Here is a 17293-nt window from a genome sequence, read left to right as displayed (position 1 = left end):
TCTTTTTACTTGATCAAATAGAGACACAAGTTCATGGTTGTTGTTTGTTGGTTTTATTGGACACTAGTCAGGTTGAAAAGACACAGAAAGTAGATCCACGGTGACAAGCACCACGTCACCAGGTCATGTCTAATAGCTGAAAATATGAACCTTGACCTTCTCATACTCATCCAGCAGGGACTTTTGCTGCAGGTTGAACTAAAACCAAAAACAGTTAGACTCAGTATATAGTGAAGCACAATACAGACAACCTTCAGTGTTTGTTTATACTGAAAGTGGAACTTTTCTGTTTTCTGGAAATATATAATTTAAATAATATAGATCATACTGTATGGAACCTCACAGTGTACTTTATTTATATATAATCGACAGGACTAGCTAATGGCAACATTAAGTCGATTCCAGCGTTAATAAAATATCAATCTCACTCACCCTTCTGGCATAGGCATGAAACTGCTCTGCCTCTTGATATCGAGCCGTCTGCAAAAGAGTTGAACATTTTTGAACACATCAGATTTGTTTTTTTCCAAAGAACATCAACAATAATTTGAACCTTCCCTTGAATCTGAATCAGGATGTGTTTATGGCAGGCATTTGCTGTGTTATAATATACAGTGTGTACAAAAGTTTGATGTGCATAAACGTTAAAAATCTCTTGACCTAGTGTCCAAGGCACATGACACTGAGCTCCCACTTGATGGACCGAGAAAGCAGCAGGGATGAGGACCATCACCTCAAAGTCTGACGTCCATTAAGGCATTAAATTATTATGATACGACTGATGGGTGTGTAAATGAGCATCAGATGCATGTACAACAGAGCCGAAACTTCTTGCCTCCTGAAATACATCCAAGTCATCAGTCTCAGGAGTGACTTTGGACACTCACCTTCAGACAGATGAGAGCCAGGTAAGCCCATACCTCTGCATTCTGAGTGTTTAGGTGATTAGCATGTACCAAGGCATCTTCTGCATCAGAGAGCTCCTCCCGCTGCCAACACACACATCATTGATACACAGATCACAGGACAGCAGAGCTGCTGCATCGTCGCAAAGACACAAATGTGCTTGTGTCGCTGCTTCTAAAACCATATTTTGAGCCACATAAACCAACTTCCAATGTCCATAACACACACTGACATCTCCTACCCAAACCCACTTTGTCCTTTAGGTCTTGACTTCTTATCTTTTAATCCTGATAAGCAGTTGGAGGGATTTGAAACGATCACACGAAGCTATCCAGAACACATTTAAGCTTTGCCAACATTACATTGAAGATTTGGTGAGTGATAATTGTGATTTCAGGAACAATACAAAGGCTTTTACCCAGTAACAGGCGGTGCCGAGGCCGAGCCACGTCAGGCAGGATGGCGAGGTCTCACAAGCCTTCAGGTAGACCACCTTGGCTCGTTCAAACTGAAGGGGAACAACGACACAAAAGAGACCTCAAACCCAACATCAACCATAAAATTCTCTAGAAGACGCATGGTTTTATCGACAGGGTTAAGCAAGAGCATCAGTTTCTCTGTCTTCAGCTGACACTCTGACTCTTTCTCTAATCCTAAATCCTTCTGAGTCATAAACCATCCATGTGCTGCAGTCCTCACCTTCCCCTCCTTCAGGTACATGAAGCCCAGGCGAAGGCACACGAGCTGGAAGTCCGTCGGACGATCCGCTAACGTCAGACTGTGCTCATAGCTTTCCTTAGCATTATCAAACATCCACCTTTTATAAAAGCAGTGTCCGATCAGAGCCCAGATGTCTGGATCGGGCCTCTTTTGAAACTGAGACAGACAAGAAGGAAAGAATGCCATTTTACTGTACAAAGTTACTACAATTTTTACACAAATTATTATGTGAACAACAGCTGAGTATCTATGTGTGTTTTCAAGAGGAAACCTCCACTTGTGTGCCTCGACCATTAACATGCTGGGCACTGCCGAGCTGCCCTTGATCACTGAACCCTCCAAGTGCTCAGGGCAGTGCCATGAGAGCTACATACCGCTACTTAATTCATGTGTGACCAGCACTGGCAGCTGCTAGCTCTGTGATACGCATAGTCAATTGCTTTGGAATCAGGTTGACTTATGTAGATTTAGTTGAAAATTATATATATATATATATATATATATATATATATATATATATATATATATATATATATATATATATAGTAACATCCAACTTACAACCGACCAAGTCAGATTGGGTGTAAGTCGAATGCCATTCAAAATAGCCACGAGGGTAACACGAGGGTTACCACTGTACTGTACTACTGTAGTGGTAGATCACTGTGTGAGAGTGAGACGCTGGGATACTGTGCTGCCGTAACTGTCGTACGCAATGTCGGTTGGCTGCCATAATTGTCAGGCTGCTACATGCTGCGTTGCCAGACATTGAATGAAGACAAAAATAAGCATCTGCTATATATATATATATATATATATATATATATATTTTTTTTTATTTTTTTTTTCCCTACTAAATCTACATAAGTCAGCCTGATTCCAAAGCAATTCACTATGTGTGTGTGTGTGTGTGTGTGTGTGTGTGTGTGTGTGTGTGTGTGTGCACGCGCACACTGAATGATTACCTTATCTTTGTGAAACAGCGCCTCCTTCAGGTTGGCCGCAGCATTGCAATATTCTTCCTTCAGCATCTGCAGATGTGCCAGATCCCGCAGGTACGTGCGACTGCGACCTTCATCGGAATGAAGCAGCTGCTGTGACAGAGCGAGTTCTGCCATCTGTAGATGAGTCAGAACAGCAGGAGTACGCGTGAAAAGTCGTACGACAAAGCTTACATCAACAGATGTTTATTCGGTGTCATACAGTAATCAAAAGACACCAAGTCTTTCAAAGACTTGGACACACTGTCATTACCTGAGCTATGAAGTTCATCTGCTAGTTCATCTGGAGAAATCAGTTTACTGAACCTCTGGATGACAGAGTTTGACCTCTAGTGTGAGTGTGAATAAAGGGACTTGTGGAAGAGCTTTTTAGAGCGTGTCAATAATGATGGAATCATGATGAGATGGGCAATGGATGACAACATGGCAGGCGTGGAGAGGCCCGCGAACCTTGAGTTTGACACAACTCTATCACTTGAATGAGCCTGAGCAGCTCATAGAGGTTAACATTTAGATGCACTTTTGACAAAAGCGAACACGGTATGAGCGAGTTTGGCAAATACAGAGATGTCTGATTAGACGCAACCTCAATGGTCTCACTTTTTTTCCATTGACATTTGATCGTAACGTACCTGCAGGGCGTGATTCTGCAGCAGGAACTGTAGAGTCTCGGTGTAAATAGAGGATGGAAGCTTATCAGACTCTGGAACTGCATCTGCAACGTTGTGGACTGCTGTGTCCTCATCTTCTGAGTCTGGAGAAAAGATTGCGATAATTACGTGCATCCTTCCTGCAAGTCTGCCTCACACCCGGCAGTTGTTAGGCAACAAATGCTCTGGGTTCCTACCTTCTGATATGAAAGGAGACTGAAATGCTTCCACTTCCTCTTGCTGCTGTTGAGCCGTATTATCTGTATTCAGTATCTCTCTGACCTTGCAGAAAGCACTTGTGGCCTTCTTTGATTTGTTTTGACTCTCCAGAAGCATACCTGATGTGACAGCATTGGTCTTTGTCAAAGGTTTTTATTTTTCACACTTCACTCGTTTGGAGATCTCGATAAAACCACAATAATGGATGACCTACCCAGTAACATCCAGGCCATCACACAGGGAGGATCCACACTAGCAGCTCGCCACAGAAAAATCTCAGCCTCCTTATTGTTTTCAGCCATGGCAGCCAAAATTCCACACATCATCAAGCTGCCCCAGACGATAAAGAAGGGAGAATCAAATGGTCAAATATGGTCTTCTGTTGTAAGTAAATGGTGCGTGTAAATATATACTGTTGTACAAATATCATCAAAGGTTTGATGGTGAACATTGTCAAACCCGATGCAGTAGGTCAAAAACAGAAATGAAATATGATACAAGAAGGAAATATAAAACACGTGTAAACTAAAGTTCTTTTTTTTAAGTCGTATTTTATACCAAGGAAATGAAAGAAATATTGTGAGAAGAGGAGTTTGTTTCCATAGTCAGCTTTGATGTGTCGTCCTACCTCGGAGGGTGCTTCTGCTCTGAGGACGTGGCATCCTGGAAGCACTCTTTGGCCTTCATGTAGTCTCCAGTCAGCATGTAAAGACCTCCCCAGTCATATTTGCACTTGGGTTCTTCGGGATGTCTCAGCACCAGCTGGGGAAGACACGGTCGTAACAATGTCTTAATTTTTAATGAGCACATCTGGGTGATGAAGGTCGACACTTCATGTCCTTTCTGTATTTGGTCCGAAAAAAAAGATCTCAGCGGACTGAGACCATGAATGATAGATCACTCAGGATCAGTAGAAACATTTAATCAAATCTGTTTTCTGAATTATTTCAGAAATGGAATGTATGTAAGAGGACAGAGTTAAATTTGTGAAGACACAAGTTTGTAAAACGGGTGAATTAAGCCTGGGAAACAAATAATCTTTCCGTTAGAGAGAAATATACGTCAACTGACTGCTATGAATGTGTGTTATTGGACACTATATTATGCACCGTGCAAGTGAGCGCCGGTTGAACTACAGAACGACAGTAACAGCAGTGTTACCATGCTGCCCACATAGTTGAGGACACTTCATTAATAATCAATACAGCTTTTATTTATCCGTTAAATCACACCTGTTTCAACTAACTCAAGTGTCTGAGCACGTCCAATCACCATGGGAAAAGAACAAGAAATAATAAACGTGAAAAACAATGAACACCTGGTTGTAATAATGAGCAGCGTGTCGGTAGTCTCCAATGAGCTGAGCCTCTTTTGCCAAACGTAGAAGCTCAGGTGAGCTCACCTGCATGTCCTCCAGCGGGGCGAGGACGGCCTCACCTGAGTAGATCTCATGACAACAACAAGGTCTGATAAGAAAATACACGACTGACTGATATTAAAACATATTTTTTGCACCACTCACAGAAATGTTTTCATCATCACTCTACTGGAGCTCAAGATGATCTCTTTTATAATTATGATATTATGACAGTCCAAGTGGTTTTATAGCCTCATTACATATATAATAATGATGCAAGCGTGCGCTAACTATGGGTGTATAAAAACAACCCTGTGTAAGTTACCTTTTTCAGAGCAATTCTCGTTTCATCCACCAGGTAATGATACAGTTTGCAGATAAACTTCTGCAGCTCCACACGGTCTGTGAATGCCTCCTTTTGTTGCAGTTGGTCACACACAATGCCCACCACAGCATCCTGCGAGGAAAACACATTTTTCAGGAATTATCATCTACAAATATTGGCATTTAATGATCCTGTCATAATTCACAAAACTGTATCTGTTCCACGTACCTTTATTTGTTCCTTAAAGTCAAAATATCGACCAGAGACATTGAGTCCACCCATCAGGTCTGCCAGCAGCTGCTTGCGACAGTGGTCCTCCGGCAGCTGACCATTTTCCCCGGTTAGCTTTTTGAACTCCTCCATGACGTGAGACACCACGTGTCCAACCTGCCTGTGGTAGTCCTGCACTGCCTGTGTGTTGAAAATGGAAACAAGAAAAACACAAGTTAGACTGCGACACAGGCAGAGAAAAGCTTATTCAAGGCATCAAACACTTTGTTATTTACTATTTACACTTCATGGAAACAATTACTCACCAAGTTACCAAAGTGAGAGGTATTCGGCATGTTGGCTCGGAAACAATAGATCAAGATTAGGATTGTAATGACTTGGATACTAAAGACGGCGATGAGAGCTGTGCTTCGCATTTATAAACCCATCTTTATGAGGTCACACAGCCAACAATACCCATCAAAACAAGCACTTTCTATTTTCATACTGGATTATAAAAATTAGTCTGAATGCCATCGGAATTTCCAACCCTGTAAATATATGCGCTTAACAAAAACATAGGTGTCAATCAAAAATCTATCGAAAACACACGGCGTTCATGTAGAAGTAAGAAACAAACCATGTCCTGGTCATTCGAGCGCCCCAACACAAGGGGCGCTATGACAACACTGCTGCTTTCCCGCAGCATCCTTTCTGAGGCATTCGCGACTACTTCCGGATATCGCTGATCAATGATTCTGTCACTTGTGTGACATAAAACACTTTTGAGGTGTTTACTTTTTGTTGTCAAAGATGTCGTACAACTACGTGGTCACTGCCCAGAAACCCACTGCGGTCAACGCCTGCATCACAGGTAAACTTGCAGATGCAGCTTGTCGGTCGTCTTTGGCAGGGAGTCGAATGCTAACGCATGCTAGCGTAGCTTAGCTCCCGCGCTGCGCACACAGACCCGTGGTCGCGACGGACCCGCGGTAGCTTCGCCGTTAACTCGCCGAACCATGCTGTGTTATTCAAGCAGCACGCGTTGGTTATGCTGTTAAGCAGTGAAGTCATTTGCTTGAATAGATATATGTTGCCAAGACCGGACAGCAGCCATGATTTAATTCAGTGTCACTCAAGATGTCTCCCCGAAATAAGTGTTGTTACTATACTCAGGTCCTTGTTGATGCCAAAAGATGCCTAATCGTTGACCTGTAAATACCATACCATAACCATCCCTACCGCCCCCAGACACTTCTTAAGTCGAGAGAATTTGATGAAAAACCTCACCTCTAAGAGCATCTGCAGAAAGTTGCAAATAACGCGAGGCGTTTATTTTCCTTTTATGAAAACGCGTGACATCACACCACGTCGGTGTTGTTGTAAAATCCTCTTCTTCTCTCGTTTAATAGCTTCTCTGTTAATTTCAAGCGATCGCTAAAAGATATATCTTTGTAATCTGTCGAATTGAAGTGAATTGACAGATGCAACACCTGTGCAGGATCCCTGACCTTAGTTCTGAGTTTGTCTAAACTTCGTGTTTTGTCTTTCCCACAGGCCACTTCACCTCTGCAGAGGACCTTAATTTGCTCATAGCGAAAAACACACGGCTGGAAATTTATGTTGTCACAGCAGAGGGGCTGCGCCCCGTCAAAGAAGTTGGCATGTATGGCAAGATAGCTGTCATGGAGCTCTTCAGACCAAAGGTACAGCTTTAAAGAACACTATAACACACACATTAGATGTTCGCTTATATAAACCCCTAATACCTTGCTGTCTGTCACAATAATAAACAAACACAGAATATTCATATTAACACTTAAACATATTTAAAAAAGAAAATGTACATACATTTTTTCCACAAACATGGAAACATGTTATAAGTAGAAATGCACTAGGGATGGGCTATAACTTATCATACACCATGTACTGTCAAACACAATCTCCACAATGACAATTCTGCGTCTCACGATAAATTCAATAAACACACGGCTCACTCGCTGCATTGGACGTGCATACATGAACCCGACGAGACCGTGACGTCACGCCACCCTCTCTAGCTCTGCAGAATTTGACAGCCGACACCGGCGTGTGACAGTTGTGGAGTGTGTGGTGGACTTTGGTTCACAATGGTAGTTTTAAACTTATTTTTAATTCACGGAACCTTTGCTAATCTCTGGTTCCGTGTTTATTTTATTAGATGGAGTGGGTTTCATAGGTTTCCTGGCGCGGTCGCCTGCCTTGGTTCACATCAATACATGCTGGTCTCCTGCTGCGCTGGATGATCATGATAATTATTGTTATCACCGATAACTTTTTTTTGTCCATAGCACCCATCCCTAGATTGCACCGGTCTGACTTTTCTGGTACTAATACCAATACCTGGGTTCTGGGTATCTACTGAAACCAGTGTTAAAGCATTAACCTTCTTCCCATGATATGGAAAAAAAATAGTTGTGCTTTGAGTAACATAGAGTTTAAGTGCCAAGATCAGCTTCTGACGTCTGCTCTTTTCACCGATTCCTGATCCCACTTCAAGCTGCTGGATCGGGTCGATGCTTGATACTGGTATCGCAATCTGTGCATCCCTAGTTATGAGTCATATTTAGTGATTGGGTTGGTGGAGGTGCTGCAGGCAGATGTAATGAAAGGACACCCAAACCTTTCTGAGGTTTGTTATCTGGGATGATAGCTGAAGGAGCCCCCTGAGTCTCATCTGTTGATCATGGACAGGATGAAAGAGATCCATCTAGGATCTCTTTTTTTTAACCATTTTTGTGCAAGTTAAAACATTGTTTCTTTTCATTCTTTTATGTTCAGGGGGAAAGCAAGGATTTGCTCTTTATTCTCACTTCCAAGTACAATGCCTGCATTCTAGAATATAAACAAAATGGAGATACCATTGACATCATCACCCGTGCTCATGGAAATGTACAGGTTAGTAAGCCATAAGCTGTGTAGTGTTGTTTTTGTCCACGTTTGCCTGTGTGATTTTAATTTAATTTTAACCACACTTTTTTTGAAGGATCGCATTGGACGGCCATCGGAGACTGGCATTATTGGCATTGTTGATCCAGAATGCACTATGATCGGGTTGAGGCTTTATGACGGGTTGTTCAAGGTGATACCTTTGGACCGAGACAACCGGGAATTGAAGGCCTTCAACATCCGTCTGGAGGAACTACAAGTCATTGATGTTCATTTCCTGTACGGCTGCCAGGCCCCAACTGTGTGCTTCATCTACCAGGTACCTTTAGAGAAAAAAGTTACTTTGAGCTGTCCGTCACCAGGTCCTTTTTTATTTTGTCAAAGTCTATCATGTTCAAATGGTGTGACTGTATTATGAAGTTATGGTTTCGACGACCTGTTTGTCTTAAATATCTTTTTCTAAACTCCAGGACCCCCAGGGTAGACATGTGAAGACTTACGAAGTTTCTCTCCGGGAGAAAGAGTTCAATAAAGGCCCGTGGAAGCAAGAGAATGTTGAGGCTGAAGCATCCATGGTCATTCCAGGTACTACTACTGATGATGTATTTTAAATACTAGGTGACCATAGAATATCTTGTGCATGGAAAGTACAGTAAAGTTCTGCCTTGACTTGAGTAGAATTCTCTTAAGTAGAATTTATTTGACATGATGCATAAACGTCTTTTATATAAATGTGCAGATTAGATTACCTTTATGCAACTCTGTTTTACTAATGTTTAAATAAATGAACCACTCAGTATTCACTCATTGCTTACCTCCGTCCTGCTGGTTTACATTTCTCAAGTTATTGCTTTTGAGTTATTGGCCTTTGGTTGATCAATAACGTTACAAAGCTGGAAATTATTTTTACTAACTTCGGCATACATGCTTGACCCACTCAAAGAATTTGTATTCATCTGATACATAGCAATGTGGCAAGTTTCTCATATGTTGTGCACTTAATACCTTTTTGCTTGTATTACAGTACCAGAGCCTTTTGGTGGCGCTATAATAATAGGACAAGAGTCCATTACCTACCACAATGGAGACAAATACCTGGCCATCGCACCACCTACAATCAAGGTACGGACTATTCCCACCGCTTTCATTCTGGGTGTGTTTTGAAGTTATTTTAATAGCATTTTCACATAGTATATCATTGGTCAAGTGAGGCAAGTTCCGAAACAAAATCAGTCAAATCATTAAGTAAATACAAAAGGAAATATGAGGAATGCTTTTTTTGTGCATCAGCAGGAAGTAATACCTCTTGCGTTCCTCATCTTTTCATGTCATTCCAATCACATTTAAGGAAAGGAATTGTCATTTGGAAATACGTAATCTGGAGACCAACATTGTTTTGTTTACAAATGCAACATTTCTCCTTATCATTCTCCTTGTGATATTTTACGTATTTTATAATAAAACATTTTTTTGCCTAATATGTGATAAAACTAGTCTGGCCGACCCATGCTAGTAGGGCATCACTCTTTTTGGAATTCCTTTTTTTTTCAATTTTAATTTGTGGAAATATTGTTTTTATTATAATATAATATAACTCAATTTTTTTTTTCACTTCCAAATGGAGTTTTTTAAATTATTATGAATAACCAAAATGTAAACGACTGAAATAGATTTGAACTTAAATTCAGGTGCGAACTCATTTTTTCCTCAATACTGTATCATGTATCTTGTCCATCAACAACAGCCAAACATTTTAAACTCCATCAAAAGTAATTAGTTATTTTACCTGTAAGACTAGTGGGTCTTTTTTTCACACTTCACCTGACACTTAGGCATATTAAGAAATCAAGACATCATGTCTGCACTCTGCAGTCACAAATTGACATCAACATCATCAAGTGGTCCTGCTCTACGAATCTGTGATTTCACATTTAAAATTTTTTTTGTGGCTTTTTATGCGAAGGAGTCACGCTATTTTATTATAAAACTTCATTTACACTTCAGTGCTTGGTCTGCAGTCTGTCTGGAGTTGGGTGCAGCATGATGAATGACACAAGGAGCACTTGCTTTATCTCCACTTTTGCAAGTTGAACATCAGCATTGTTCTAGTGCTTTTATCCATTGGTTTTTGGAACATCTCCAACAGGCTGTCATCACTGATGTGACTGAGAACATTGCGTGAGAGTCTGCTCCTGGTTTCTGATGCTGAAAATGATGCCGTTGTTGTACTTTAGTTAGATTTTTTTTGTTCTGTTGTTGACGTAGTCCCAGTGTTTTCACTGTTAAAGGGAATTCTAAAAAGAGGAGACGCAAGTGAGATGCTAATTGCATTTGCGTAGTTGCTCTAAGGCCACTGGCGTTGTGGGAGTCGCATATGACATTGCGAGGTCTGGGATTGTGGCATTGTGCGTTAAGTGCATAAAAATATTAAGTTGAGGTTCAGAGTAAACTAGTCAGGATTCTTCTTTGGCTCAGCCTTGTCCATGACTGTGCTTGAAATTTGATCGTATGTTAATGCATAAGTTTCCCTCACCATGCATGTGGATCTAGTTTCTTCCATTCAGACTGCTGCACTGATGAAGGATATTAAAACAAGTGGGGATTGAAAGCACAGAAGAAAGATGAAGTTAAATTAAATGTAGACGTAATGATTCAATTTTGATTGCATGATAAAACATGCTGTTGCTTCTCTATTGTCTAAATTTGAAGTCATGATTGTAATATTATTGTCATATTGCCCTTGCCATGTTAAAATAAATGTCTCATTGTTGAATTATGGTTAATTTCCCCACTGTTTGCTTGTGTTTGCTTGTCTATCCCCAGTAGATGTTTTTATAAGATGTAAAATGATAGAGATGCAGAATTGCGGACTCTGGTCTCTGGTCTATATTTGAAACAACTATGTAATGCACTTAACTTATAAATAAAGGGGGATAATGACTACACCAGAGACCTTAGTGTACTGTGAAGTATCCACACAAGTTATTTTATGTATCATTTTCCATTTCCCATTACAATCACTAATGCTAGTCCAGAATCATTGCCAGTGTTTTCATATGTATCAGTCGTCTAATCTTTATAAGATTAAACATTATGTTGAGTTAGTAAGACAGTTTCACCACTTCTGCTATCTATCACTCTGTCTCTTTATCTCTGTATCTATATCTACAGTATATATATATATATATATATATATATATAGACAGGAGTGGAGAAACTGTCTTTCTGACTGAACACTGTGTTTTCTTAATGTAATGTTTTTCCATCACAAGTTCAAGGTGACCTATGTCTGCTCCTACCTCAATTTCAGCAAAGCACTATTGTCTGTCACAACCGAGTGGATCCCAATGGCTCACGATATCTGCTTGGAGACATGGAGGGACGTCTGTTCATGCTGCTGCTGGAGAAGGAGGAGCTCATCGATGGCACTGTGGCCTTGAAGGACCTGCATGTGGAGTTGCTGGGAGAGGTTCGTCAAGTGTTTCATTCCTTTTCATGTCACCATTATGATCTGTTTTGTTCTCATTGTGTTCTTCAATATATTCTTGCTTGCTTCACATACAAATATATGTCGTAGTTGGTGGGTTTGGAGGACAGATGAGATGTCTTCTTTTTGTTCACTGTAATTAACTCTCATTTCATATTACTTAATAGAACAGGAATGTGTTTGTAATTCTTAGAGAATTAAACACTTGAGGCCGGTGAGCCAGACTAGTTGGTGACCCCTATAATCCTGTCATCACTTAATGAAGATAAGGAGCACAGATTGGAGTCTCCATCGAGTCCAGGAACAGGATTGCACCTGACCTGGGATACCAATGTTGAATAGTTTGTAGCAACACTGTATAGTGTGACTGATTAAACAAATGAGAACCGAGTAAGTTGTGTATTTTGACATGTGGCTTTATCATCTCTGTACAGACTTCAATTGCTGAATGTTTGACCTATCTGGACAATGGTGTGGTCTTTGTGGGCTCCAGACTGGGCGACTCCCAGTTGGTCAAGGTAACACTCTCTTTATTAGCGTTGTTATTCTGAGTAGTCTTGATACAGGAGATTGACTCTTGAAAATTGGAACTGAAGTAAGATGATTGTTCTTGATTTGTTAAGTTAAATGATATAATTAGTATTTTAAAAATTGCCATTGTGGAATGAACATTTAAAAGTAGCAAGCAGATGTATTGATTTTGAGGAATTCATGACTAAAGACAATGGACTTGTTTTGCCTGATGCCATTTGTTGTATTTGTCCCACTAGCTTAATGTGGACAGCAATGACCAGGGTTCATTTGTGGCTGTGATGGAGACCTTTACTAATCTTGGGCCCATTGTCGACATGTGTGTGGTGGACCTAGAGAGACAAGGCCAGGGCCAGGTAAATATAAGATTCTTCTTAATGTGCCTGAAATAAATGAAAACATCAGAGGAAAGAAAAAACTATACAACTAATGTGTTCTATGCAGATTTATTTTGACACTTCCAGCAGGCTTGCTTTTAACTGTTTTGTCATTTTACATAACTTCTCGGTTTCGACTTGCAACTTCTAGGAGCAACATTGTTATTCCTTCTGTTAATATCAACAGTGGATTTAAAAACTATGTAATGCTCATGTCAGCACCAATACATTCGCTTATTAATCAGCACACCCTTAATAGATTTCATAAATTATTCGTTTTAAATGTAGTCAATGTTTTTCTCTGCGGTGTGAGCAAATATATTGATGATAAGACTAAACAAACAATGCTGACTCCAGCATCTAATGTGGCTGTCGTGTCTCTGTGGCAGGGCACCATGTTCTCATCGCATTACATTTGTCTGCTAACTCGATCTATTCTTTATTTATGCCACATCTCTGATTGTCTTTCTTGCCTTGTTGTAAAAGTGCACATTCTGTTTCAGTTTCAATTGACACCCCTTAACTGAAATTTGTTTACCCCCCATTTCTGCTTTGCTGACATTGGCAGCTCTTGTGTGAGAATCTAATTTTATTATAATCATAAAGCCTTCTAGCTGGTCCTAATCTTTAATTAAATGAAACTAGGCTCGATAACACCCCCGGAGGTAGATTGAAAGTGTGGTAATCGTTATGTCCACGGGTCATTAAAGCAGTTTTCTAAAGCTTTAAATAAACTTCTTTCCTTTTCATTCTGGGCTGCTTGGATTTTCTTAAATATACAGTCGACAGTCTTCAATATTTTTGGCCTTGTTATGCAGATCTTGCTTTATAATACATTATCATTTCCACGCCAGCACCATTGAAGAATTGAGTGCGTTGACACATGACACTGAATCTCATGATTTTAATTAAAAAAAATATGGAAATTTGTCTATAAATGGAAAGTGTTGGTTTTTTTTATTGATAATATAAGTCAAACCTTCTGGCATGTCCTTTAACTCATGAAAAAAATCACATTTAGCACTGACTCTTAATATAATCTCTAATTTATGTATTATATATGTATTTTTACATTAAATAAAAACACCCAAAGGGGCGCATTGTGAATGAAATGAACCTAGTTGGTAAGGTTGAAGTGATTGAAAAATTGTTTTTATTTTTACTCTCATTTAGCTAGTGACTTGCTCTGGTGCATTCAAAGAGGGCTCGCTGCGCATCATCCGCAATGGCATTGGCATTCATGAACATGCCAGCATTGACCTGCCAGGAATCAAAGGTTTGTCTTACTGTCTTCCTCATCAATATCTGTTTTGATGCATATCAGTCTACGTTTTTTTAATGTGCATGCTCTTCTCGATATGGCCATTAATATAAGGGCCTTTTGACTGTCTCCTACTGGCAGGTTTAGCTCTGTCTAAATCCACTTTACCACATGACCCAAGCCATTTCTTTTTCCCCTTACTCCCAAGGTAGATGTATGAATAAAGCCTTTCCCGAAACACTATTTCTCTCTGTGGACCTCTAGTTTTGGCTTAAATAAAAACCAAGTCCCCTTTCAGGTCTGCTTGCATTTGTTAAGACTGCTATTTATCGACCATCTCTGCCCTAAAAGTCCAGGCAGCCGTGGCCTCTTGATGGAGCCAATTATTCACTTTCCCAATCAATGACTCACTAAGACAGATCAGCGACTTGCTCCTCTCTCGTGTAAACATCCACTGACTTGAATGACATTTGACATCTCTTCCTGCCTCTTACATTCGCCGAGTTTCCCTGAAAGCCTTCTCCCTTATCCCCTTAAAGGTCTGTGGCCGCTCCGCTCAGAGGCAGGCAGAGACACTGATGACATGCTGGTGCTGTCTTTTGTGGGTCAAACACGGTGAGTGGTTGCTCTGCTGCCTGTCTGATAAGCCAAGAGTCGATTTCTTGGGCCTTATCTCAGTGTGTATTTTCTCGATAGAGTGTTGATGCTGAGTGGAGAGGAAGTTGAAGAGACAGAACTTCCAGGCTTCGTTGACAACCAGCAGACATTTTATTGTGGAAATGTTGCCCACCAGCAACTGATTCAAGTTTGTATATCAATCTTTTTTTGTTGACAGTACTTTATATATTGACATACACATTCACGCACTTGCAAATATCAAACTACTGATTATTTATTTCTCCAAAACTGAAACATCATGACCTTCTTTTCTTTAAATGGGTACTCATATTGTTTTATAATGCAATGTTTTATGATTCAATTCCGAATCTTGCAACATGCATCTTAACTGAAGCATTGTTTATAGCAGGCATACAAAGATGAGGGTATTAGTCATGCTGGTTAATGCTGCGTAGTCCTCTGTTTGAGCTGTGTTTCATTGTTTTTTATCAGCTATATCCTTTTGACATTTTCAATTGTGCACTCAGTAGATGACAATAATGTCCGAGTGGATGGTCATTCACACTCACATCATTTAAATGGCAGAAGTACACTTTGGATTATAGGTGTCCAGCAGTCGCCTGTTGGCTTACATTGAGCTGCTATCTTACACCAATGGTAACTTATGTTTATTTACAAGCTCTGTGTGATGTATTGATCAATCCAAGTGACATTTTTAAACACTGAGGTTTTTTTTTTTTAATGTCTCATACCAATGACAAATCAAGACAATGCAACTACTGTATTTCTCGTGTTGAGTGCAATTCAATTCTATTTTTCCCCTCTGAGTTTTGTTACTTTAATCACTCATTTCAGAGGAGAATGCACATAAATAGAGTCTCAGAGGAACAGGCTTTGGAGTTTTTGGATTTTTTTTCCCCCAACATGACAAGTTGTGACTCTGGATGAGGGGTCTTCAAGTTGATCCTCAAGTTTGGTTTTTCTTCTCACCGACGACACACTCATAGTTTAACCCAGAGGTCGCCACACTTTTTCAGCCCGCAAGATGCTTCTGAATAACAATGTCACAATGATCTATCTACCATGGAAAGCAAAATATATATTTATGTATAAATAGGTTGAGTGTTCTCGATTGTTCTCATCTGTTTTTTTTCTCTGTAGTAGGATCATAAAAAAAACGCTCTACAATTGGCTTAGCATCTTCAAACTGCTGAAAAAATACTGAAAATATCAGGAGAATGAAATGTTATTAAAACCTGAGATATTTTTGTCTAATAATAAAACGGGAATGTGACTTCACATTTTCTTCACACAACCTTTTCAAAAAATAACTCTAAAAATAAGTTGCGTGGCATGACCATTCTGACAAGTTCTGAAAATGGTCTCCACCATTGAGACTGGTGAGGAAAACAGGAATGCGCATCACTTGTCACTTGTGAGTGAGAACATGTCAAATCAATTTACGCATTTGTGAATTGCACGTTCAGCTCCATATACACATCTGCATAGTCTTTTTACACATTTGTATATCTGGTTGCAGACATATTTTCTTTACAGGTTTGCAACTCAAATTGTGCATTTATGAATCGAATTACACATTTGCAAATCATTGCATGATTGATTCAGTCTGGGCATCATAAAGCTTGCATCGTGGGAACTGTTTAGGTTCCATTCATTGTCACTGAGTTTTTTTGTTGAGAGTACTGGCACCTCACACGCAGAGCGCTGTGTAACTTCCGTGACTTACGGTTGAGGTTGATAGCAGCTCTGAAAGCACTGGAACAGAGAGCAGTCCAGTCTTGCATGTTCGCTACATGGCTCTGTCTTTGAACTACTGTGCCTTAGCAAACGACTGGTAGACCATGATCAACATAATAGAACCCCCTGGTTTAACGTGTCAGGTGTCTGAAAACTCAAATCAATTGATTGTCAATCTGCTTGTTTCAGCTGACACCTCTTTAGTTAAACTAGCATGATTTGACCCTTTGAGGATGGACTTGCTGTAGATGATGGGTTTTCACATAACGTCTTGTCATTTAGTTATTCATTGTTCGATTTGTTTTTTTCTTAAGTGCACAAGCGTTCTCACAGTGTCAGTCTTCTGAAATCATATTTACATATTCTAATGCATGCATGAAATGTTACCGTTTTCTGAGGGGTTTGGATTACATTCGATGATCTCCTTTGACAACTAAAGCTTAGTTTTAAGTTCAAGTACCTCCCAAACTTTAAGGCAGAGGGACTAAGAGCAAGACGTTCTAATTCAGCATTATGCATTATTAATGGGCAACATAAATAATTCACCTTTATGCAGTTTCTATCCAATTATGTATACTTTGCTGAAGCAGTTCCCTAAATGATTTACAAAGGGTAGTCATGAATATCACACATTTAGGACAACTGTATGTTTATGTCTTTTCTCTTCATTTCAAGTTCTAGCACATAAAACATACTGATACCTCTATGTTTTGTTTTTTCTAATTAATATGTAATTTGATGTTGACAGATTAACTTAAATGTGCACCTTTTGATGTCAAATTGTTGTTTGCATCAAACCGTGGAATCTGCAAGATAGTGTTTCACAGTGCTGCTTTACTTGAACACCTTTCACTTGTATGCATTAATGAAGTCACAAGCCACATCTTGTTCCAAAATAAATACAAATATCTAGACATGTAATGTACTTTCAGTCTTGCACAAAAT

At 39.8% G+C, this 17293-nt stretch overlaps 2 protein-coding genes across 5 annotated transcripts in view; one reads left to right on the top strand and one right to left on the bottom strand.

The window, feature by feature from the left end:
- Window positions 1-42: 42 nt before the first annotated feature.
- LOC128758610 (cilia- and flagella-associated protein 70-like) lies at window positions 43-6893 on the bottom strand. Of its 3 annotated transcripts, none has more exons than XM_053864747.1 (14): window positions 6679-6893; window positions 5407-5589; window positions 5179-5310; window positions 4815-4943; window positions 4125-4258; window positions 3711-3826; window positions 3475-3615; window positions 3260-3381; window positions 2592-2744; window positions 1606-1782; window positions 1325-1414; window positions 888-989; window positions 433-480; window positions 43-198 (listed from the first exon to the last, which is right to left on the bottom strand). In XM_053864747.1, exons 1-14 carry the CDS (start codon window positions 6688-6690, stop codon window positions 130-132), a joined length of 1608 nt encoding a protein of 535 aa, XP_053720722.1. In that variant the 5' UTR covers window positions 6691-6893; the 3' UTR covers window positions 43-129. The 3 variants fall into 3 exon arrangements, with proteins under 3 accessions (XP_053720722.1, XP_053720721.1, XP_053720723.1); XM_053864746.1 differs by lacking the exon at window positions 6679-6893 and adding an exon at window positions 5715-6107; XM_053864748.1 differs by lacking the exons at window positions 888-989; window positions 6679-6893 and adding an exon at window positions 5715-6107.
- The window catches only part of ddb1 (damage-specific DNA binding protein 1), a 30346-nt gene continuing 19144 nt past the window's right edge, over window positions 6092-17293 (top strand). For both annotated transcript variants that reach the window (XR_008414514.1, XM_053864745.1), the window contains exons 1-12: window positions 6092-6262; window positions 6946-7094; window positions 8209-8325; window positions 8414-8635; window positions 8787-8901; window positions 9341-9438; window positions 11627-11785; window positions 12238-12321; window positions 12574-12690; window positions 13885-13987; window positions 14512-14587; window positions 14669-14777. Coding sequence is in view for 1 of the 2 variants with exons in the window: in XM_053864745.1 (XP_053720720.1) it covers window positions 6202-6262; window positions 6946-7094; window positions 8209-8325; window positions 8414-8635; window positions 8787-8901; window positions 9341-9438; window positions 11627-11785; window positions 12238-12321; window positions 12574-12690; window positions 13885-13987; window positions 14512-14587; window positions 14669-14777 (1410 nt within the window). In the remaining variant the exon portion in view is untranslated. The remainder of the gene's footprint in view (window positions 6263-6945; window positions 7095-8208; window positions 8326-8413; window positions 8636-8786; window positions 8902-9340; window positions 9439-11626; window positions 11786-12237; window positions 12322-12573; window positions 12691-13884; window positions 13988-14511; window positions 14588-14668; window positions 14778-17293) is intronic.

This window comes from Synchiropus splendidus, chromosome 5 (assembly GCF_027744825.2).
Source record: "Synchiropus splendidus isolate RoL2022-P1 chromosome 5, RoL_Sspl_1.0, whole genome shotgun sequence".
NCBI classification, from domain to species: domain Eukaryota; kingdom Metazoa; phylum Chordata; class Actinopteri; order Syngnathiformes; family Callionymidae; genus Synchiropus; species Synchiropus splendidus.
This window is presented reverse-complemented; position numbering and strand designations above follow the sequence as displayed.